We start from the raw sequence: 24,786 nt of genomic DNA on the forward strand, positions 1-24,786 counted from the left end.
TTATTTTCATCAGCGTTTAGCCTTCGGCCCGGGATCTGTCGGGGATAAGTGATGACAGCGGGCTTTCCGGCGGCCTGCTCTGGAATGCCGCCACACTCCGGACCCCCGTTCCCAGGGAAGAGGGGGAGAAAATTAATAATTATCATCACGGATAACACCAACAGGGAGCAATTCATCATCACTCCCCTTTTACCCGACTGCGTGTCGGCACGCCACGTGGCTCGACCAGATACTATTATACAGCAGGGGGAGGCGGAGTGTGAAAGGGGGGGACGGGGGGAGTGGAAGGGGGGGAAGGAAGGGAGGGCTAATACGCTTTTGATGGGGTTTATCCAGGCGTGGAGGCTTCCTCCACAGCTAACTCACGGGAGGGTTAGTGTGAATGTGCCCCTCCTCCTATCCACCCCTCTCTCCAGGCCCCAGTCAGTGCACTGCTTGGTGTGTAGTGCAGAACACAGCGCACCTACCTCCCTACTCTACTCAGGCCTGCTCCCTTCTCCCACTGTTCCGCCGCAGTGCCTGCACACATACACACACACATTGGGTAGAGAGCAGGAAATGTGTGATAGTGGCTCTCACACACGCACTCACATTCCGAAGTGAGTATTGAGGAGAATGAGCAGTTTCTACTAGATTAATTCTTGGACCAACAATGTCAAATAACTTAGTGATGTGTGCATAACCAAAATGAAAACGTCTACTCTACTGGACCATTTTAACAAGATACACATTAAGTTATGTTATTATTCGATAGTCCTTTCAGTTATTCCCCATACTTGTTTCAACTAATTAACACCGTACTTCATTATTCTAATGACAGGTGTGTATAAGGTGGGTGTTTAGGGTGGCCAAACAAATACATTTACATGTTTACATTTTTGTCAATTAGCAGACGCTATCTTATCCAGAGCGACTTACAGGACCAATTAGGGTTAAGTGCCTTGCTCAAGGGCACATCAACATATTTTTCACTTTGTCGGCTCGGATTCAAACCAGCAATCTGTCGGTTAATGGCCCAATGCTTTTAACCGCTAACCTACTTTCCGGCCATCAAATTATACAATCATTTCATGGAACGTAAAGGGGCTCACATTTGAAGGGTTTTCAAATTTTGCATTTCTACACGAGACTCAGTTGATAACATGTGACCACTTTAGGATTCGCAAAAACTGGGTTGGTCAGGTGTTCCAATAGAACTTTCATAGTAAATCAAGAGGGGCTGTCATTTTGGGTGATACTTTGTTTTAGCTGCTATATGCAATTTAGATTACCACTCCCCAATTTTTGTTCTTGACAGATCATTACGAATAACACATTTTCTTCTGAAATACAGCCCATTCGGAAAGTATTCAGACCCATTTATTTTTTCCAGATTTGTTACGTTACAGCCTTTTTCAAAAATGTATTAAATTATTTTTTCCCCTCATCAATCTACAGACAATACCCAATAAAGACAAAGAAAAAAACAGGTATTTAGACATTTTTGCAAATGTATTAAAAATGCAAAACTGAAAGATCACACTTACATAAGTATTCAGACCCTTTACTCAGTACTTTGTTGAAGCACCTGCGAAGCCACTCCTGCGTTGTCTTGGCTGCGTGCTTGGGGTCATTGTCCTGTTGGAAGGTGAACCTTCGCCCCAGTCTGAGGTCCTGAGCGATCTGGAGCAGGTTTTCATCAAGGATCTCTCTGATTTGTTCATCTTTCCCTCGATCCTGACCAGTCTCCCAGTCCCCACCGCTGAAAAACATCCCCAAAGCATTATGCTGCCACCACCATGCTTCACCGTAGGGATGGTGCCAGGTTTCCTCCAGATGGGTGGCTTGGCATTCAGGCAAAAAAGTTCAATCTTTTTCATCAGACCAGAGAATTGTATTTCTCATGGTCTGAGAGTCCTTTAGGTGCCTTTTGGGCTGTCATGTGCCTTTAACTGAGGAGTGGCTTCCATTTGGCCACTCTACCATAAAGGTCTGATTGGTAGAGTGCTGCAGAGATGGTTGTCCTTCTGGAAGATTCTCCCATCTGCACAGAGGAACTCTGGTGCTCTGTCAGTGTGACCATTGGGTTCTTGGTCACCTCCCTGACCAGGGCCCTTCTCCCCCGATTGCTTCGTTTTGGCCGGGTGGCCAGCTCTAGGAAGAGTCGTGGTGGTTCCAAACTTCCTCCATTTAAGAATGACGGAGGTCACTGTGTTCTTGGAGACCTTCAACACTGTAGAATTTGTTTGGTACCCTTCTTCAGACCTGTACCTCGACACAATCCTGTCTAGGAGTTCTTCGGACAATTCCTTTGACATCATGGCTTGGTTTTTGCTTTGACATGCACTGTCAACCTTATATAGACAGGTGCGTTTCCGTTCAAAATCATGTCCAATCAATTGAATTTACCACAGGTGGACTCCAAGTTGTTGAAAGATCTCAAGGATGATCAATGGAAACAGGATGCACCTGAGCTCAATTTCGCGTCCCATAGCAAAAGGTCTGAATACTTATGTAAATAAGGGACCGGGTTTTTATTTGTAATACATTTGCAAACATTTCTAAAATCCTGTTTCGCTTTGTCATTATGGGGTATTGTGTGTAGATTGATGAGGGGAATTTTTTTTAATCCATTTTAGAATAAGGTTGTAATGTAAGGTTTGCGGTGACAGATCCATAACCTGAGCGGAAACCAGATTGCATACCAGAGAGAGTACTATAGACAAAAACAAAGCCAGTCAGTTGGTTATTAACAAGTTTTCCCAACACTTTTGATAAACACGGCAAAATATAAATTGGCTTGTTAGGGTCAGCATGGCAAAGGACAGGGACGCCGTAAAAAAGAAGGGAGCTGAAAGAGGCAGGGAGTTGAATAAGACTGGAAAGGGGTATCGACCATTCGTATGGACCAGCTCATGAGAAGGTGTTGTCCATGATAGGAGAGGCGGTAGTACAGGGACTGTGGTCGGGCATCGACTTGGACTGTGCGACCGGTAAGTTAGCTAGCTAGCTAGCTAATGCGTAACAACATTAGCTAATTAGCCAACATAGCTAACAACAATATCATTAACTAAGATAGCAACGTTCTTTTTTTGCAAATTGACGAGCTAACTCTAGCTATATAACACGTCTAGAATATTGTAATATATTGCAAATTACTTGCTAGCTAGATAATCAAATCAAAGTTTATTTGTCACGTGCGCCGTTTACAACAGGTGTAGACCTTACAGTGAAATGCTTACTTACAGGCTCTAACCAAAAGTGCAAAAAAGGTGTTTGGTGAACCATAGGTAAGTAAAGAAATAAATCAACAGTAAAAAGACAGGCTATATACAGTAGCGAGGCTATATACAGACACCGGTTAGTCAGGCTGATTGAGGTAGTATGTACATGTAGATATCGTTAAAGTGACTATGCATATATGATGAACAGAGAGTAGCAGTGGCGTAAAAGAGGGGTTGGCGGGTGGTGGGTGTTGGGACACAATGAAGATAGCCCGGTTAGCCAATGTGTGGGAGCACTGGTTGGTCGGCCTAATTGAAGTAGTATGTACATGAATGTATAGTTAAAGTGACTATGCATATATGATAAACAGAGAGTAGCAGCAGCGTAAAAATAGGGTTTTGGGGGGGGCACACAATGCAAATAGTCTGGATAGCCATTTGATTACCTGTTCAGGAGTCTTATGGCTTGGGGGTAAAACTGTTGAGAAGCCTTTTTGTCCTAGACTTCGCACGCCGGTACCGCTTGCCATGCAGTAGTAGAGAGAACAGTCTATGACTGGGGTGGCAGTTGACTGTGCCTTTAAACAGCTTGGAAAATTCCAGAAAATTATGTCATGGCTTTAGAAGATTCTGATAGGCTAATTGACATAATTTGTGTCAATTGGAGGTGTACCTGTGGATGTATTTCAAGGCCTACCTTCAAACTCAGTGCCTCCTTGCTTGACATCATGGGTAAATAAAAAAGAAATCAGCCAAGACCTCAGAAAAAAACATTGTAGACCACCACAAGTCTGCTTCATTCTTGGGAGCAATTTCCAAATGCTTGAAGGTACCACGTTCATCTGTACAAACAATAGCACGCAAGTATAAACACCATGGGTCCACACAGCCATCATACCGCTCAGGAGACACGTTCTGTCTCCTAGAGATGAGCATACTTTGGTGCAAAAAGTGCAAATCAATCCCACAACAACAGCAAAGGACCTTGTGAAGATGCTGGAGGTACAAAATAATCTATATCCATAGTAAAACGCGTCCTATATCGACATAACCTGAAAGGCAGCTCAGCAAGGAAGAAGCCACTGCTCCAAAACCGCAATAAAAAAGCCAGACTTAAGGTTTGCAACTGCACATGGGGAAAAAGAATTGTACTTTTTGGAGAAATGTCTTCTGATGACACAAAAATAGAACTGTTTGGCCATAATGACCATCGTTATGTTTGGAGGAAAAAGGGGGAGGCTTGCAAGCCGAAGAACACCATCCCAACCATGAAGCACGGGGGTGGCAGCATCATGTTGTGGGGGTGCTTTGCTGCAGGAGCGACTGGTGCACTTCACAAAATAGATGGCATCATGAGGCAAATTATGTGGATATATTGAAGCAACATCTCAAGACAGCAGTCAGGAAGTAAAAGCTTGGTCGCAAATGGGTCTCCCAAATGGACAATGACCCCAAGCATACTTCCAAAGTTGTGGCAAAATGGTTTAAGGACAACAAAGTCAAGGTATTGGAGTGGCCATCACAAAGCTCTGACCTCAATCCAATAGAACATTTGTGGGCGGAACTGAAAAAGCGTGTGAGAGCAAGGAGGCCTACAAACCTGACTCAGTTACACCAGCTCTGTCAGGAGGAATGGGCCAAAATTCACCCAACTTATTGTGGGAAGCTTGTGGAAGGCTACCCAAAACGTTTGACCCAAGCTAAAGAATTTAAAGGCAATGCTACCAAATACTAATTGAGTGTATGCAAACATCTGACCCACTGGGAATGAGATGAAATAAATAAAAGCTGAAAAAAATCATACTCTCTTCTATTATTCTGACATTTCACATTCTTAAAATAAAGTGGTGATCCTAACTGACCTAAAACAGGGAATTTTTACTAGGATTAAATGTCAGGAATTGTGAAAAACTGAGTTTAAATGCATTTGGCTAAGGTGTATGTAAACTTCCGTCTTCAACTGTAGGTGTTCCTTTTGTCCAGGTCGGAAAGGTCAGTGTGGAGTGCAATAGAGATTGCATCATCTGTGGATCTGTTGGGGCAGTATGCAAATTGGAGTGGGTCTAGGGTTTCTGAGATAATGGTGTTGATGTGAGCCATGACCTGCCTTTCAAAGAACTTCATGGCTACAGACGTGAGTGCTACGGGTCGGTAGTCATTTAGGCAGATTACCTTCGTGTTCTTGGGCACAGGGATTATGGTGGTCTGCTTGAAACATGTTGGTATTACAGACTCTGAAAATGTCAGTGAAGACACTTGCCAGTTGGTCAGCACATGCTCTGAGTACACATCCTGGTAATCTGTCTGGCCCTGCGGCCTTGTGAATGTTGACCTGTTTAAAGGTCTTACTCACATTGGCTACGGAGAGCGTGATCACACATTCGTCCGGAACAACTGATGCTCTGATGCATGTTTCAGTGTTATTTGCCTCGAAACAAGCATAGAAGTAATTTATCTCTTCTGGTACAACCTCATTGATGCCTGGCGAGCACATAATCCTAAATGAAAAGCGTACACTTTCTACTCAAACAGACGATTTCATACTCTTATCTATACCTCTATTTACTTTAATCAAGAAAATAGAAATTCTGACCACCCCACTTACTACTGCCAACTTCAAATGTCAGAATCTCCTAAAAGAGCCACAAGATGGCATTTCAAAGTTTCATTACTACAAACTCCTACATTCTGTGATCAACTTGAAATTGAACTAAATTAATAACCATAAAAAACAAAGATTCAGTTGACGACCCCCAGATTCTATGGGATGCCACCAATGGTTTTGTAAAAAAAAAAAGGGTTTTAAATAATGCAACTGGCATTTGCATATGGGTTGAATAAATCACAATTAAAGAAGATACCAGAATTGGAAATGTTGTTAACCATGTTAGAGCATTGTCAACAAACACTCTTTTCAGACCGGGTAGCTATTACTCTTTCCAAAGTCAAGACAGAACTTAATATATTGATAAGAAAGAGGGCAAAATTAGACTCAACCATTACTTCCATGGTCCCAGTCATTTACTGGCCAACAAGCTACACAGTAATGATCAATTAGCTGATACAGCAACTATTGAGTCTGAAACAGGGGAATTACTATCAGAACCCATATTAATAAATCAAAGATTCTCCTGCTTCTATAAATAACTGTACAACTCTGATTGTAAATCCACACCAAGCCAGACTAAGTCCTTTCTAAAAGAAATAAGAACTCCACCTCTCTCAATAGATGACACCTCCTCGCTGGGAGCCCAAATCTCTCTCATTGAACTCAAAAGGGCATTGGATAGCATGAATAAAGACAAATAACCTGGATAGGTCTATTTAAAATGTAAGTATCAATTAAGTTCATTAATGCTCAAAATTATTAACACTAACCTTTCACAAAGGTTCATCGGGGAGAGATGTGAATACATAAGTGTATTTTTTATTTTTTTAAGGTAAGGATGCCACCCAGTGTTCTCACTATCGCCCCCCATCTTTGATATAAACAGATATTAAACTGTTTTCCAAAATGTTGTCGTCTTGAGACTGATCCAAATTGGTCCACACGGTCCTCCTTTGCTATCTTTATCATGCATGGAACACCTGGCCCAGGCAATTAGAAATTTGAAGGAATTTACGCAGATGATATTTGACTATATACTGTATAGACAATGTATATTTTTTATTTGTATTTATTAAGGATCCCCATTAGCTGATTCCAAGGCAGCAGCTACTCTCTTCCTGGGATCCAGCAACATTAAGGCAGTTATATACAATAACAAATAGTACATTACATTTCATAACACTTTCCACAACACATTAAATGTGTTCTCTCAGGCCACCACTCTACTATCACATATCTACAATACAAAATCCATGTGTACGTGTGTGTAGTGTGTGTTATCATGTGTGCCTGTGTGTCTCTTCACAGTCCCCGCTGTTCCATAAGGTGTATTTTTATCCGTTTTTTTAAATTGGATTTTACAGCTTGCATCAGATACCTGATGTGGAATAGAGTTCCATGTAGCCTTGGCTCTATGTTGTACTGTGCACCTCCCATAGTCTGTTCTGTACTTGGAGATTGTGAAGAGACCTTTGGTGGCATGTCTTGTGGGGTATGCATGGGTGCCGAGCTGTGTGCTAGTAGTTTAAACAGACACTTTGGTGCATTCAGCATGTCAACACTTCTTACAAAAACAAGTAGTGATGAAGTCCACTTTGAGCCATGAGAGATTTAAATGCACATTATTAATGTTCTCTCCGTGTACATTTAATGGCCAGCCGTGCTGCCCTGTTCTGAGCCAATTGTAATGTTCCAAGGTCCCACTGTGTGCCACCTGACCACACGACTGAACAATAGTCCAGATGCAACAAAACTAGGGCCTGTAGGACCTACCTTGTTGATAGTGTTCTTAAAAAGGCAGAGCACAGCTTTATTATGGCCAGACTTCTCCCCATCTAAGCTACTGTTGTATCAACATGTTTTGACCATTCTAAAACTAACTGCAGCTCTTTGTTAAGTGTTCCAGTGATTTCACTCGCTGTAGTAGCTGACATGTATAGTGTTGAGTCATCCGCATACATAGACACAGTAGCTTTACTCAAAACACCTTTACCTAAAACACAAGGCCAAATCTTCACTGGAGTTGCTTACCAAGAAGACCGTGAATGTTCTGGAGAGGCTGAGTTACAGTTGTGACTTAAATCTGCTTGAAAATCTATGCCAAGACCTGGAAATGGTTGTCTAGCAATGATCAACAACCAATTTGAAACAGCTTGAAGAACTTTGAAATTAATAACGTGCAAATGTTGCACAATCCAGGTGTGTAAGTCTCTTAGAGTTACCCAGAAAGACCAGCAGCTGTAATCACTGCAAAAGGTGATTCTAACATGTATTGAGTCATAGGGTTGAATACTTATATAATCAAGATATATTAGTGTTTTATTTTTCTTTCGTCTTTTACAAATGTTAGAATTTTTCTTCCACGTTGACAGAGTATTTTGCATAGATCATTAACATAAAATGACAATTAAATGCATTTTAATCCCACTTTGTAACACAACAAAAAGTGGAAAAAGTCAACGGGCATGAATACTATCTGAAGGCACTGAATGCAATCATTAATTACGTACATAACCCATCTTTATAGGAAAATAATTTTGGAGCAGTGTTTGAGGATGACACTTTGGGATCTGTGCAACATAGCAAGAGAACATTCTTTCTCTTTTAGCGCTAGAAACAGCCTAATCAAATTCAAGGTGGTTCACCGTATCCACTGGTCCAGGGCTAAACCTGGAAGAATATTTTACATGCGTTCGATGTAAAATAGAACTAGCCAAACTATTTCAGGTTTTGGTTTTCTGGAATGTTTATATTTAAATATGTCTCTGATATACACTGACTGTACAAAACATTAGGAAAACCTGCTCTTTCCATGACAGACTGACCAGGTGAATCCAGGTGAAAGCTATGATCCCTTATTGAGGTAACTTGTTAAATCCATTTCAAAAACAGTGTAGATGAAGGGGAGGAGACAGGTTAAAGAAAGATTTTTAAGCCTTGAGACAACTGAGACATGGATTGTGTGTATGCGCCATTCGGAGGGTGAACAGGCAAGACAAAAGATTTAAGTGTCTTTGAACGGGGTACAGTTGTAGGTGGCAGGCGCACCGGTTTGAGTGTGTCAAGAACTGCAACAGTGCTGGGATTTTCACAATCAAAAATGTCCTGTGTGTATCAAGAATGGTTACACCCAAAGGACATCCAGCCAACTTGACAACTGTGAGAAGCAGTGGAGTCAACATAGGCCAGCATCCCTATTGAACGCTTTCAACAACTTGTAGAGTCCATGCCCAGATGAATTGAGGATGTTCTGAGTGCAAAAGAGGGTGCAACTCAATATAAGGAAGGTGTTCCTAATGCTCAGTGTATATGCCACTTTCATTGATCCGTCTCCCCTTACAGCTCTTTTTGGAGTACTACCCATAAGCAACCCTTGTCAAGAATTCAGTCTGACACTGTTGCCTGTACCACTCTATTAGCTGGACGACTCATACTTCCCTATCTCACAAATATTGCGAAGATGTATTTGAGCTCTCTGAAATGAGAGAAAATGTAATTCAGTGGTGTAGTCTAATTGTGTGTGAGTTTTATGTAAAACAAAATAGTAGATACTCCATGTGAAATCAGACAGGACTTCCTCATTACTGGGGGGGGGAAATCACATCTCTGATGTTAAGTAGAACTCTGAGGCCCTGCATTCCTGCCTAGTTAAACTCTGGTAATACACACAGCGGGGCGACTGTAAACTCAGTAACACACAGGGGGTTACGTTATGGGGGCTGCACCCAGGGGGTAAGGTGTTTGATGTGACATTCACCTGGTGTACAACGAGTGATGCTGACAAATAACCAGCGATGGGAGTTTAATAATTTTGCTCTTAATGTGCTCCAAAACATCCCTGAAATTTCAGAGAGCGCCTTCTGTCTGACTTGAAGGCCACTTTTTCCATACAATTTAAATTTGATGGAGAGCAGTTGAAAGACGAATCAAGCAAAAGTGAGTTTCTTCCAACCTCTTCAGCAGCGAGAGACAATGTTGTTAGAATGAATAAAAAATAAAGGAAACCCTTCTCTTTCCAACCAGGATCATTATGAGGCTTTTGAAGTGAGGGATAGTTTTATGACTTCTTGTGTTCATTTTTTCCCCACAATTCACAGCAACCAGGGCAATGATCTCTAGTGGATATTATCAGCAAACAATGGCTTTGGAGTAATAAAAGTCTTAAAACTAGTCTAAAGTAACTAGTCTTAAAAAGTTCAATAAGGACTATTTTATCTCACCAAGGGGAAAATTGGTTGTATCTGGACTAAACTCTAGTGCATAGATACTGAACCACAAGACTGAATGAAATTAACCTGCAGTTTAAAAATACATAAAAACAAGACAACCCCTTGTGATAATCGTTCTGAATGCAAAACCTTTCAAGCACAACCTATGCTTTTTGACAGAGGTTTTCTGGGACTACACGTGCGAGGAAAGGAGGAGTGATAGAGTAAAAGGGGGGAGGGGGACAGAAGGAGGGAGAGAGAGGGGGTATTTGTCTTCTGTGTGAGCGGCGCAGACGCAGGGGTTGTGCTGTTCATTTAATGCAAGGTTAGGCAGGCATCGCTGATGAATGGACTGTCGACAGGAGAACAAAAGCAGGAGCTCCATCATACACACCCACACACATTCTCTCCCTCACACGTGGTCCACACGCAGGGCAGAAGTTACCAATAGGCAAAGATCTATGATTAAGCGCCTCTAAAATCCTAACATTAGCCCATAAGGGAGAAAACACGAAACTGGCCAGTGTCTATGGGAAATTTCTTCCAACTCCCACAGTCTGCCACTATCCACAATACCCCTTTGAAATACTGGTCAAACACAGACACCCAAGAGCCACCCTTAACACCTGTCACCAGAGATTCTGCTAATTGTCAAATTTTCAGTCAAATGTTCAGTAGCTTAAGAGTTTTGAGGGAAAAATCTGGCAGTTTTTTTTTTTATACAAGATAATTAACACAAAAGCACTAAAAACATTGATTTAAATGACTATTTTTATACATTTTTCCCCCCACTTTTCTCATTGCACTAGGCTCTAAACCTACAACAGGTCATCCACATTCTGAGAAATGGAACAAATAAAAAAGGTGGATGTTCAATTATGTGGCTGTGAAAAGAGGAAAAATGAGAGGATGTTTACAAATTCCATTAGATCCACGGGGCCGACCAAGAGCAGAGGCAGATAATAACCAGCTATTGATTAACTTTTGAAATAGTGGAGAGAGACACTGGTGCCCCACTGTACAATGATCTCAGAATACAATTGGCCACCAAAGACAAATCACTTGCCGGAGTCCACCAGGGCTATTTCTGCTCTCTCTGTTCTCTCTCTGTGTGCTGCTTCGCAAATGGCACTCTGTTCCCTTCATAGTGCACTGCGTTTGACCAGAGCCCTATGCCGATCAGTCTGTGAGCTTCCCAGAGGAGGGGGAGACAAAGAGCTGCGGTGTGAGTGCCTGCCAGCACAGTATAGAATAGACTAGATGATAGGTGGATGACAGTTCACCGTACAGAGTGAACTATCATCCACCCCATGGCTAGTGCCTAAGATTGGTTACGGAGAAGATGTAAACAAGGGATCTCTGACTCCGGTCCTGAAAGCGTCTGGAAGTGTGGGCTTTTGCTCCACTGCAGCACTTACGCAAATGTTTAAAAATAATCAACTAATCATGGTTATCACTATCAGACCAGTTTTATCAGGTGTGTTAGAGCTGTTAGTGTTAGATTCTTTATTTGGATACTCCATTTGGTTAGAATGTACATTTTTCTTCTGCCCCCCAAAAACCCCATACACACAAAGCACGTTGAGAGGCTCAGGGTCAGCCACATTTCAGCACACCTCGATGTAGACCAATTTTGAGTTTACGTGCCTTGCTCAAGGGCACATGACAGTGGTTTGTACTCGGGATAAGAGACAGATAAGAGAAAGCAGTTCCCAGTAGGCATGAAATGGCACAGAACGTTTTTAAATGGGGAGGTACTACCTGAACTTTCAGTTGGCCAAGTTGTGCCATATTGAACATGACACAAACGTCCACCACCCCACTGTAGAGTTTTGACCTGATTAGAAATTGGAGAAGGCACAAAAATGTGCATATTTATCATAAAAATGAAATATGCATTAAATGTTTATATTTCAGGTACAGAAAGAACACCCCATGTATGTAACGCGGTCTCCCTGGTGTGACAAACTCCCTTCACACGTGACGCAACATGCATGTAGTCAGCCACACCTGGGGATCAGGAGGATTGTCTATCCATCACACTGGTGTACCACCCACCTGATCCTTCCTAGCCAATTAGCTGGCCCCATTTATCACCACACCTGTGATCAATCCTCACCGCTGACAGCCTTGATTAACTCAGAAGATTGAGTTAGGGGTGTGTGTGTGTGTGTGTGCGCGACTCACCGTGCAGTCTGTGCTGTCTGTTATCTTTAGGCAGAAGTCTGATGCAAACTCCAGCTCAGAGAGAGACACTGCGTTACAATCGATCCCCTGGGGAGAGGAGTCCACAAACAAAAGATCAATACACACACTTTCACATTCTGTAATCAAACAAACCAGGAAATTATAACACGCTTTTGGTCTTATCAAGCAAGAGACAGAAGAACAGTGAAGTATAAGCGATACAAGAGAACTAAGCACTTGTACTAAAGGTGACTGCTTTTCCCCTGTTCTTGAGTACTATTCACCAAAAACAGAACTTGCCAAAACAAGAGGTTAGACTCCCCAACAAAGGACTTACATACCTAAAAAAGTACAACAACTAGGGATGGCTTTATACCCCTTTTCAATTTCACCTTCTAAAGCACATTCCTTAACATTCTGAGAGGAAAAGCCATAACTGTTTTAACAGGGATTTGCAATTCCCTGAGAGACAGGCTCTTAATTTTACGCCGTTCCGACCATCCTTAATGGAATATTATTGGGTCGTATCAGAGGGAGGCAATGGACGAGAATCCATGCAATTTGGGCCAAGGGGGAGCTGTCCATTTTTCACTAAAGGGGAGAAACTATCGATTAGAGGATTCAAATTATATTATTTCACCTGCTCCGCTCGTTCATCATGGGAAAGACGTGGAAAAGAACATGCTACTTCACAAAATGGAGGATGGGTAGAGGAAGGGGCATCCATGGAAAAGACAGAGAATATGATAAAAATGGTTTTAAAAAGGTATCCATGCTCTCATTTGTGTGTGTGATATAGAAAGTCCATTAGGAAATGCAATGTGTGTGTATATGGTGTATGTAAGTGCAGGATCTGTGAGGATGATTGTGCTTGTAATGTGTGTGTATTAGTGAGTGTGTTGTACTCTCCCTGCGGTGTTTGTGTAGTCTCTCTGCGGTGTGTGTGTGTGTATGTGTGTTTTCTCCATCAGCTCAGTGAGTGCCTCTCCATCTGCAGGGGGGACAGAGTAATGAAGTTTCCTAAAGAGGAACTTAAACAAGGATTAGACTTATCAATCACCCAGCACTAGAGCACTGCCACACACAACAACAAAGTGTCTCCAGGGACCGCCCTCTCTCTACGACTAACTCTCTTTCCCTCGCTCTGTATTCACCCTCTACACCCACTATTTCTGTAACCTTTTTCCTTTCTATATACCTTGTGTGTGTATATACCTGTATGACTGCAGGCTCAGAGATGAGTGTGTCTGGTTTGAGGACCTGCACCACGGCCTCTGGCACCACGGCCCTCTTCATGCACGCCATCTTGAACCCGTATACGTCATCCCAGAATGCAATACGGTCCTGGTGCTTCTCCGTGTCGCCCACTGCCGCCAGGCTGATGGTGCAACGATCAGGGTAGACTAAAAAGAGAGTAAGATGTATGGACAGACTGAACATAGAGGAGAAGAGTGATAGGGGAGTAGGGATATGCATTTGAAATTATTTCACTATTCGAATATCGCGATTTTTTTTTAATTCAGAAAAATAAATAAATCCTCTACTCTCATCACCAATCAGAATGACACAAAATGCCACAACAGCAGACATTGTGCAGTTGTTTTCAGGGTGTTATATCTGTAGTTTTTAACTAACAGTAGACTAGGCTAACAGTAACAATGAAAGAGAAGTCTGCTGTCGCCATCATAGAACTGAGTGATTTGCACTGATCTGTTTCTTGTGGACCCTCTGTTGGTTCATACCTGTACTAGGCTAATCGCTATTTGAAGTGGGGAAAATGCGCTATGATAGTAAAATGCCTTTTCGTGTAAAACGCAACCCATAAGCCATAGCCCATGAGATAGAAAATGAGCTTGAAAATAAAACAAATCACTCCTGATATTCAATTAACTGTGCCCATCCCTATTAGGGAGGGAGTGGAGATATATGGCCAAGTCCAGATACCCGTGCTTGCATGCTAAATAGTAGGTTGTTTGGGTACACAACGTTTCAAAAATGTTTTACACTTCAAAATGCCCGGATGCCATACTCATTTCGGCTTTTAATATAGTACGAATTTGCTGCATGGCATTGAGGAAGAAAATCATATTTTCAGACCAACATGTGTTTGACAACAGCTGACAATCATATAAGGGGACATGCTGTACCAAAATTAACAAATGGCTGAAAATAACGCAATTGCGCATTGTCAGTATGGTTGAGCCTAGTATGTTGATATTTGTTGCTTACTGCATATATTTTACCAAACAGTACATTCTAAATAGTATGTAGCACTATCAGCACACAGTATGCAGTTTTAGTAAGTAGCATGCAAGATAGATTTCAGACACAGCCTCAGTCTACGGTGGAGATGACCACAACAGTGTGTGATCTACAATGACAGAAAGCTAAAGGCACATTTATATTGGTCAGACACTGGGCGACTGTCGCTTATTTATGAATTAAGAGTTCTGAGGAGTCTGGCTTTGAGTTGGATGCCTTTTCCCCCTGATTCCACCGCTGAATCTGAATTCCTGACTTGCTATCAACGCTGCAGTTGCGTTCGCAATCGGGACCTTTAATCTAATTTTATTTGCTTGTGTGGACCTTACCGTGAAATGCTTACTTACAAGCCCTTAACCAACAATGCAGTTGAAGAAATAGAGTTAAGAAAAAATTTAATAAATAAACTAAAGTAAAAAAATATATAATTACAGGTTAGGTTAGTCCAGGTAATTTGTAAAGTGACTATGCATAGATAATAAACAGGGAGTAGCAGCAGTGTAAAAACAAAAGGGGGGTGGGGGGTCAATATAAAAAGTCCAGGTGGCCATTTCATTAATTGTTCAGCAGTCTTATGGCTTGGAGGTAGAAGCTGTTAAGGAGCCTTTTGGTCCTAGACTTGGCGCTCCAGTACCGCTTGCCGTGCGGTAGCAGAAAGAACAGTCTATGATGATGGTGTCGGGTGACTGGAGTCTGACAATTTTTTGGGCCTTCCTCTGACACCGCCTAGTATATAGGTCCAGGATGTCAGTAAGCTTGGCCCCAGTGATGTACTGGGCCGTACGCACTACCCTCTTACGGTCAGCAATTGCCACACCAGGCGGTGATGCAACTGATCAGGATGCTATTGATGGTGCAGCTGTAGAACGCTTTGAGGATCTGGGGACCCATGCCAAATCTTTTCAGTCTCCTGAGGGGGAAAAGGTGTTGTCATGCCCTCTTCAAGACTTTCGCTCCACTACAGCCCCGTCGATGTTAATGGAGGCCTGTTCGGCCCGCCTTTTCCTGTAGTCCACAATCAGCTCCTTTGTCTTGCTCATGTTGAGGAAGCGGTTGTTGTCCTGGCACCACACGCCCAGGTCTCTGACGACCTCCCTATAGGCTGTCTTGTCATTGTCGGTGATCAGGCCTACCACTACTGTGTCGTCAGCGAACTCAATGATGGTGTTGGGAGTCGTGCTTGGCCACACAGTCGTGGGTGAACAGGGAGAATAGGAGGGGAAGATGGGCTCCAGTGTTGAGGATCAGCGTGGCAGATGTGTTGTTGCATACCCTTACCACCAGGAAGTGGCCCGTCAGGAAGTCCAGGATCCAGTTGCAGAGGGAGGTGTTTAGTCCCAGGGTCCTTAGTTTAGTGATGAGCTTGGAGGGCCCTATAGGTGTTGAACGCTTAGCTGTAGTCAATGAACAGCATTCTCACATAGGTGTTCCTTTTGTCCAAGTGGGAAAGGGCAGTGTGGCGTGCGATTGAGATTACATCATCTGTGGATCTGTTGGTGCGGTATGCGAATTGGAGTGGGTCTAGGGTTTACGACACGATAGTGTTGATGTGAGCCATGACCAGCCTTTCAAAGCACTTCATGGCTACCGACGTGAGTGCTACCGGGGGGTTATCATTTAGGCAGCTTACCTTCGCTTAATTGGGCACAGGTACTATGGTGGTCTGTTTGAAACATGTTGGTATTACAGACTCGGTCAGGGAGAGGTTGAAAATCCCAGTGAAGACACTTGCCAGTTGGTCCACGCATGCCTTGAGTACACATCCTGGTAATCCATCTGGCCCCGCGGCTTTCGGAATGTTGACCTGTTTAAAACTTATTTGGGATCGGTGTCCCTTCCACGGGACAGTTGAGCTAACGTAGGCTAATGCGATTAGCATGAGGATGTAAGTAACAAGAACATTTTCCAGCACATAGACATATCTGATATTGGCAGAAAGCTTAAATTCTTGTTAATCTAACGGCCCTGTCCAATTTACAGTAGCTATTACAGTGAAAGAATACCATACTATTGTTTGAGGAGAGTGCACAATTTTGAACATAAAAAGTTACTAATAAACAAATGAGGCACATTTGGGCAGTCTTGATACAAAATTTGGAACAGAAATGCAATGGTTCATTGGATCAGTCTAAAACTTTGCATATACACTGCTGCAATCGAGTGGCCAAAATCTAAATTGCAGCTGGGCTGGAATAATACATTATGGCTTTTCTCTTGCATTTCAAAGATGGTACAAAAAAAATACAAAAGAACGGCTGTGAGTCAGGGGGGTACACAGACATCCCCTTTGTATTATCTTTTACCAGATCTATTGTGTTATATTCTTCTACATTCCTTTCACATTTACACATACTTCAAAGTGTTTTCTTTCAAATGGTACCAAGAATATGCATATCCTTTCTGCCTGAGTTACAGGCAGTTAGATTTGGGTATGTCATTTTAGGCGAAAATTTTAAAAAAGGGGCAGATCCTTCCTCTTGCTAAGTTGTGCACCGGGGCCTCCCACTCTTTCTATTCTGGTTAGAGACAGTTTGTGCTGTTCTGTGAAGGGACTAATACACAGCGTTGTACGAGATCTTCAGTTTCTTGGAAATTTCTCACATGGAATAGCCTTCATTTCTCAGAACAAGAATAGACTGATGAGTTTCAGAAGAATGTTCTTTGTTTATGGCCATTTTGAGCTTGTAATCGAACCCACAAATGCTGATGCTCCAGATACTCAACTAGTCTAAAGAAGGCCAGTTTATTGCTTCTTTAATCAGCACAACAGTTTTCAGCTTTGCTAACATAATTGCAAAAGAGTTTTCTAATGATCAATCAGCCTTTTAAAATGATAAACTTGGATTAGCTAACACAACGTGCCATTGGATCACAGGAGTGATGGTTGCTGATAATGGGCCTCTGTACGCCTATGTAGATATTCCCAAAAAAAATCTGCCGTTTCCAGCTACAATTGTCATTTTCAACATTAACAATGTCAACAACGTATTTATAATCAATTTGATGTTTAAATGGACAAGAAATGTGCTTTTCTTTCAGTAACAAGGACATTTCTAAGTGACCCCAAACTTTTGAAAAGTAGTGCATGTATGTATGTATGTATGTATGTATGTATGTATGTATGTATGTACATACACTACTTTTCAAAAGTTTGGGATCACTTAGAAATGTCCTTGTACCTGCCTCGTAACATGATATACTGATATTCAGTATATCATGTTACGAGGCAGGTACAACAGTAAACATGGATTTGACTACTTGTTACCATATTTAGCTTATCATATGCTGACCAATTTCTCATAGCAGTTATAAAAGCGGAAAGGAGGCAAGGAAGTTCTTGAAAACATTACCCTAACAGTATGAAACATGAATTTCCCTCTCGGATTGAAACCCCATTATAAGAGACTTTGTTGCTGTGGGACTCGGCATCCATTTCATAATGCACCAGTAATGAGTATATCCATCAAATACCAGACCTTTATGGCCGCTCTGTCCTACTTTTTACACTTTCTGTCAATATTGACCTTGTTTGTGACTCATGTTTATGACTGGGACAAAAATACAAAACATGCTTGATGTAGAATCCATTTTTTAAGTATTTTAAAAATATATCTTTTTAAAACATTCCTGCAACTCAGAATTAAATCAAGGGAGTAATTCACCTCGATACAGCCACAGAGCCAAACCAGGCTCTGGTTATACACAGACATTAAACCCCATCTGAATGTATTCTATAAACATTAATCCATGAATTTGAAATGAACATTAAACATGAGTCTTAATGTGTTTTGTAAACGTTAAACATCTAAAAATGTGTTCATCTGACTGGTTAATCGGCTTGGTGATTTGGCAGAGGCTGAAGCGCTTGGGGCCATGACTGTTCCCCCCCATGGAGGGACATTACAGCCATATGCTTAAGTGCTAGATATTACGAAAGACATAACCACTTCAAAGTTGTCACAGAATAACCTACTGTCACAAACACAAAATCGAAGAGTAGACTGTACATGACACACCGACTGGCGGGAAGCTACGAACAGCAGAATGTCTCGTTTTTATTGCAGCAAATGCTGTCCACTGTAGAACTCATTGTGAAATCCATGGACGTGGATTGCTTTGGTGCTAAAAATGGATACATGCACATTATTTTAAAAAGAAAGGAAAGATGACAGGAAAACAGTAGTATGTAGTTGAGTAGGATGGCAAGAAAGTAAGACCCGGAAAGATGTTCAAGACTCCAGCCAACCAAGCCATAGACTGTTCTCACTGCTTCCACGCGGCAAGCGGTACCGGAGCATCAAGTCTGACACCAACAGGCTCCTGAACAGCTTCTAACCCCAAGCCATAAGACTGCTAAATAGCTAACAAAATGTCTACACTGACTATCTGCATTGACCCTTCTATTTTATACAAAAATGTGCACTCCATGCACACTCAATCTATGAACATTTTACATACTCACACTGACACTCCAACACACTTAATTTGCGCACATACATAACACGCACACACATTCATTCTGACTCTACACAAGCACACACTCACATACAGTACAATCATCCTATTCGCTGCTGCTACTCTGTTTATAATATATCCTGATGCCTAGTTACCTTACCCCAATACATACTGTATCTAACCCTACCACTCCAGTATCCCTGCACATTGTAAATATGGTATTGGCAGTGGCCCTGGAAGTGATCCTATATATAGCTTACTTGCTTTCTCGTGTTCTTCTTATTTCTATTTTTCATGTGTTTTTGTTCTAGTACTACTGCATTGTTGGAAAAGATCAACCAAGAAAGGCATATCACTGTACTGGTGCACATGACAATAAAAACTTGAATTCCAGAAAAAACATAACACCTTCTCAGTGTAGAAAAACATACTGTAAATGTAAAAAGTGTGTAAATGGGATAACAGAATGAGATACATATCCAGGCAGTAACTAGCTCATGTTTGTCAATACAACTGTGTATGTCAGACTTACTGAGTGCGTGAACAGTCGCGGGTTGGACCGAGTTGATATTGTTCGCTAGTGAGAGTGCAAGACCAAGACAAGCAGGCAATAGTCATACATTGAGAGATGTGTCCGGCAATGTTTTAATTGTCATTTTTATATCTGCCTAAAAGCAGACAATTACCTTCTACGGGAAACACTCGGCAAAGGTCAAGTTCGATGTTGTGGTGATAATTTGAAGTTTTATTTTTTGACAATGCTCATATAAGATGTTATGGCACTTAATAATAAACTATTATCCTGCACTTCATGTATTCCCCTAACACTGTCTCTCCGCCAGCACGCACGCACACACACGCCAGCACGCACGCACGCACGCACGAACACACAGTATTTCTCTCATTTATTCATGCGACAAGGCCACAGAAGAGAATCATACAGTGACAGAAGAAACCTTGTACAGACTGTTCTGTCTCTGACTACCAGTAACCGAAAGGTTGCTGGAAGGAATCCCCGGGCTGACAAGGTAAAAATCTGTTGTTCTGCCCCTGAGCAAGGCAGTTAACCCACTGTTCCCAGGGGGCCGAAGACATGGATGTCGATTAAGGCAACCCCCCGCACCTCTCTGATTCAGAGGGGGTTGGGTTAAATTTGGATGACACATTTCAGTTGAATACATTCAGTTGGACTGACTAGGTATCCCCCTTTCCCATCTCAACAGGCTTGTATTTCTGGGGCTGCGTCCCTATGTTGGAGAGATTTCCAAGCTTTCAGAGGAGATTCTGTGGCAATCACCATAGCAAGTTCGAGAACCTTAGAGCTCAATTCAACCTAACCTGCATTGCAGAATAGCGCATATTAGCAAATGAACATACTCCCCTCCCCATGGTCAATAATACAAGCTATCCACCTCATTTTCAAACGTTGCTATGGGCACAGCCAAACAACGGAAGTGATGGATTCCACTTCCGCTTTACTTCTCTAATGCAGTTTGTCGGTGGAAAACTTGCCAGTAAATTATTTGAAAGAGTCAATTTAGAGAGTATAAAAGTCAAGTAAACAAGTATAAGTGTAATTTTATACTTAATTTGTTCGCTAATGTTAGCTAGACTTACTAGTAGGCAAGTTCTGTTGTGATAATGTTAGTTGTGTTGTGTCAGAAACAGGAAGACTCTGAATGGATGGTGACAGCTATGTGATGAGTGTCTCACGGGCTCCTCTGATTGGCTCTTCAGCCACAGTGACACCTGCCACTCACACCACCACCCACGACGACAGATTTGTCACTTAATTTTTCCCTGATTACTGGAGCAAGTTAGTAATTATAAGGGCCAAGTGAGAGGAGGGGGATGCTGATTGGGCAGGAATGGAACAGGCCTGAAAAATAAAGGGGAGAGAGAAAAAGAGAAAGAGGGGTGGGAGAGAAAGGAGGGGGGTGAGAGAAGAAAATAGGAAAAATGCAAGGGAGGAGGGATGCTGTACTGTAGACGGAGAGAGAGAGCGAGAAAGAGAACGAGTCGGGGGGGTACACAGGCATCCCCAGATTCATGGTTTTGACATCTGTGTCCTTCTCGACTCGCTGCTCACAGCCCGTTTGGGGGTGGGGGGGTATGGGTAGACGGACAAAAAAGATCCCTTATCCCTTGACGCTGGACGACTCTGGTGAATGGGGATACATTTAAGGATGAAGATGAGGTTAATGTGCTGGGTAGAATGAGGGAACTTCTGAAACACACGAATGTAAAAACACACACACCGCAGCACAGGAGATAGAGAAATAACACGCATGAAGACACACACGCCCATCAGTGAGTTATAGTGAAATAAGAAACCCCAAAAATGAGAGAATGCTTGACAAATAATGACTTCCAACCAAGAGAAATCAGAGAAGGTGGGGATTCAGTATCTTACCTATACTATTTATCCCTCATTCTTTCTTTCTTTTTTCCCTCTGCTCCCCTCATCTGGCTCTGCCCCCTCTTTCCTCTTCATCTCGTTCCATCCCTCTCTCTGACCTCTCATTTTCTCAATTTCTACCCTCATCTTAATCTCTCTTTCCTTCTCTCTCTCTCTCTCTAGTCTGCACCCTCTTCTCCCCACCCTTTTTTCTTCCTGCTCCCCCCTCTCCCCCCTCCGTCCTTCCCTCTCCAGGTGTGACCTTTCTGCTGTCCCTGACAGCCAGTAAAAGGCAGTGTTTCAGAACTACTCCTGTGTCAGGCCCCTGTTTGTCACAAATCATTAAGCCTGGCCAGTGACAGACAGCAGCTGACCCTGAATATCCATATGCTCTCTCACACACACCAGTGCGTGCACATGCTGGCATGGGCTACACACATGCGGTAAAAAGCACAAAAACACACAGGCAGAAAAGCAGTGAAATACTGTACTGTGTACCATCTGCCATCATGTGTACACACTAGAGCTGGGCGATATGGACAAAAACTCTTCTCAAAAAATTTAGCCATTTTGCTTGATAACGATAAATACAACGATTTGTTTCACTTTTAATGCACAGTTAATTTCCATTAGCGGCAGGGTTCTAGACTAACCTTTTCCAGTGCCTTTAAGAAGTAAGACAACTGAGATGGTATGGTTTAAAAAATAAGTTAGCTATTTCATCTAACATGTCCAGAGAATGCATGATTTATATTTTGATATGCAACCTGTTCAAATAGGATCCAGAATGGTCCAATTTATTTTTGACTCTTTAAGCGTGATTTGTCCGTGATGGTGAGTGATGAAAAATCTGCGCACCGGAACAAAGTTCCTCGGTAGTCGTCGAGTCCCACAGTCTGTTGACAGATGCTACGCTACAATACCAGTTATGTTATGCGTTTCTGTCCACAAAAGAATACTTTCAGCATTGCTCATTCAGTACGCAAATCGAGAGGAAGAAAAAAAAATTGTGACAAGAAAAGTTGCTTCGGTAATTGTTTTATTTTTATTTATTTTACCTTAATTTAACTAGGCAAGTCAGTTAAGCACAAATTCTTATTTTCAATGACGGCCTAGGAACAGTGGGTTAATTGCCTTGTTCAGGGGCAGAACGACAGATTTGTACCTTGTCAGCTCGGGGATTCGAACTTGCAACCTTTCGGTTACTAGTCCAACGCTCTAACCACTAGGCTACACTGCCGCCCCAAAGACGTAAGACGAAGACAATGTTGGTGTCTAGTTTTCGATTTATCGTCCCTGCTCTAGTGTGCTTACACACACAAAGAAAACTTTGCAATGCATCAACTGCTGTGGTTTTGCGCTTCAGTAAAAAATAAAGCAAGTGATTTCTCCTATAATTTAAAACTACAGTTGCTCCACTTTTCACCCTTTTTCTAATTTAAATCGATACACAGTAAAATGCAAAGTGGCATGCACAGCCGGAGATAAGGCTCTGGAGACAGGTACACACTATCAAATGTTGTAAATGTACATATAAAACCACACTGAACTGGCATTGGATGGCTACTGCCTTCTACTGCACTTCCTACAGGGGGCATTCGGTGGACCAGTGGAACAATACTGAAGTGAGCGCGGTGTGGTGTGTGGGTGTGTGCGCGTGTCCATGCATGTGTTTGCATCCATGTCCATGTGTCCATAAAAGAAAAACAAGCTGCCTGATAGCTCTGCTCAGTCATTGAGGTCATATGACGGTCATGCAACGTCTAATGCCATTTTAAGCTCCACCCACAATATCATCAACCACAACAGATAGGGCAACAGAGAGAGACCGTAAAAAACCTGATCTAGCATATTAAGTGTTTATGTTGTTTGTTTCTTTGTTTTTTTGGAGGGGGGGGGGGGGGGGGGGGGGGTCTTCTTACTGTATATACTGTACATATACAGTAGGGTATAGGGTCGTTCTATATGAATTCAATCACTTTTTGACTGACAATCATTTGATGTGATGTGATTTTCCTCCTTAGTAGCTTGGGTTAATGTCCCTATTCAATCACTAAGACCAGCGGGCTGTATAGAACCATCAAATGTGCATCGTTCTTTTATTGTCCATTTGTATTGTTCTTGTCCTTTTCTTAAATGCCATTTTAAAAAGTGTACATGATAGTGCAACACATTTTTCCCAAGGGGAGAAATTAAGTAAGGTACATTGTGTGTGCTCGTGACTCACCTGAGCCCCCCTCGGCCAGATAGAGGTCTCTGGCATAGAGAACCGAATCCAGCATTGACTCAAACAGCAGGAAGTAACCCTTGAAGAGAGAGAGGACAGATCAGTACAATACAATGGTCAGGGAGACATACATCGGAGGGTTGCTGTCAATATCTCAGGTGCCACCTACTACCGATGTGCCCTCGAGCAAGGCATTTAACTCCAGAGTTGACCCTGTGCTGCTCGCAGACTGTAATGTGAGTACCGTAAATTGCGGACTATAAGCCGCAACCTTTTTCCCACGCTTTGAACCCCGCGGCTTAAACAATGACGCGGCTAATATATGGATTTTTCCCACTTTCAATTTTTACAAAAAAAAAAAAAAAAAAAAACAACTTTCTGTGACGTGCTCAGTTTTTTGCCGGCATGAAGCTTTCATTAGACCAATGAAATTGCCGAAACAGGTTAATGTCAAACAACTTTTTGGTTTACTGTTCAGATTGAATCGAGCGCTCTCAAACTTCCCATCATTCTGATTACGGTAGTCTTTTGTCACCCTCATCATGGAAAAGACGCGGAGAAATGCATATGATGCAGCTTTCAAGTTGAAGGCGATTGATCTGGCTGTTGGAAAAGGAAATAGAGCTGCTGCACGGGAGCTTGGTCTTAATGAGTCGATGATAAGACGTTGGAAACAGCAGCGTGAGGAATTGACTCAGTGCAAAAAGATAACTAAAGCTTACTGCAATTTTTTTTTTTTTTACAAGCCGTGTTTCGTTAAAGCCTATTTATTTTTGTTACAAGCCGTGTTTCGTTAAAGCCTGTGTAAAGTTAATTTGTTTCAATGTACCGGTAGGCACCTGCGGCTTATAGACATGTGTGGCTTATTTATGTTCAAAATAATATTTTTTTTTTTATTCAGTGGGTGCGGCTTAGATTCAGGTGCGCTTAATAGTCCGAATATTACGGTAATTGTGTGGTGGGGATGGGTACTGTGACAGCAAGTTCTAACACATTTCCGTTTTCTCTGTATAATGGATCAATTAAGATTTGATTGTCTATTTCATATGATCAAGTCACGTCTTGAATTATATTCCGCTCTGGTGATTTTAAACATGGGAAAATATAGTCGAGCAAGCAACTGCAATTGAAATTCGAGGTGAGATTTAAATAACTTAATATAATAAAAATGTGACCAACTACTATCAGGTTTGGGCAAAGGTTGATAAGAGTTTTCTTAATATATGGCGTTGGTGTTT

General features: G+C 42.1%; 1 protein-coding gene across 1 annotated transcript in view; it reads right to left on the reverse strand.

Annotated features, from left to right (window-relative positions):
- The window catches only part of prmt3 (protein arginine methyltransferase 3), a 97,306-nt gene that overhangs the window by 35,418 nt on the left and 37,102 nt on the right, over positions 1-24,786 (reverse strand). Inside the window, 3 exon segments of the mRNA NM_001140336.1 lie at positions 12,207-12,293; positions 13,422-13,609; positions 23,549-23,627. Of these exon segments, the coding sequence (NP_001133808.1) occupies positions 12,207-12,293; positions 13,422-13,609; positions 23,549-23,627 (354 nt within the window).

The sequence above is a fragment of the Salmo salar genome, chromosome 26 (genome assembly GCF_965601325.2).
Source record: "Salmo salar chromosome 26, fSalSal1, whole genome shotgun sequence".
Lineage (NCBI taxonomy): Eukaryota > Metazoa > Chordata > Actinopteri > Salmoniformes > Salmonidae > Salmo > Salmo salar.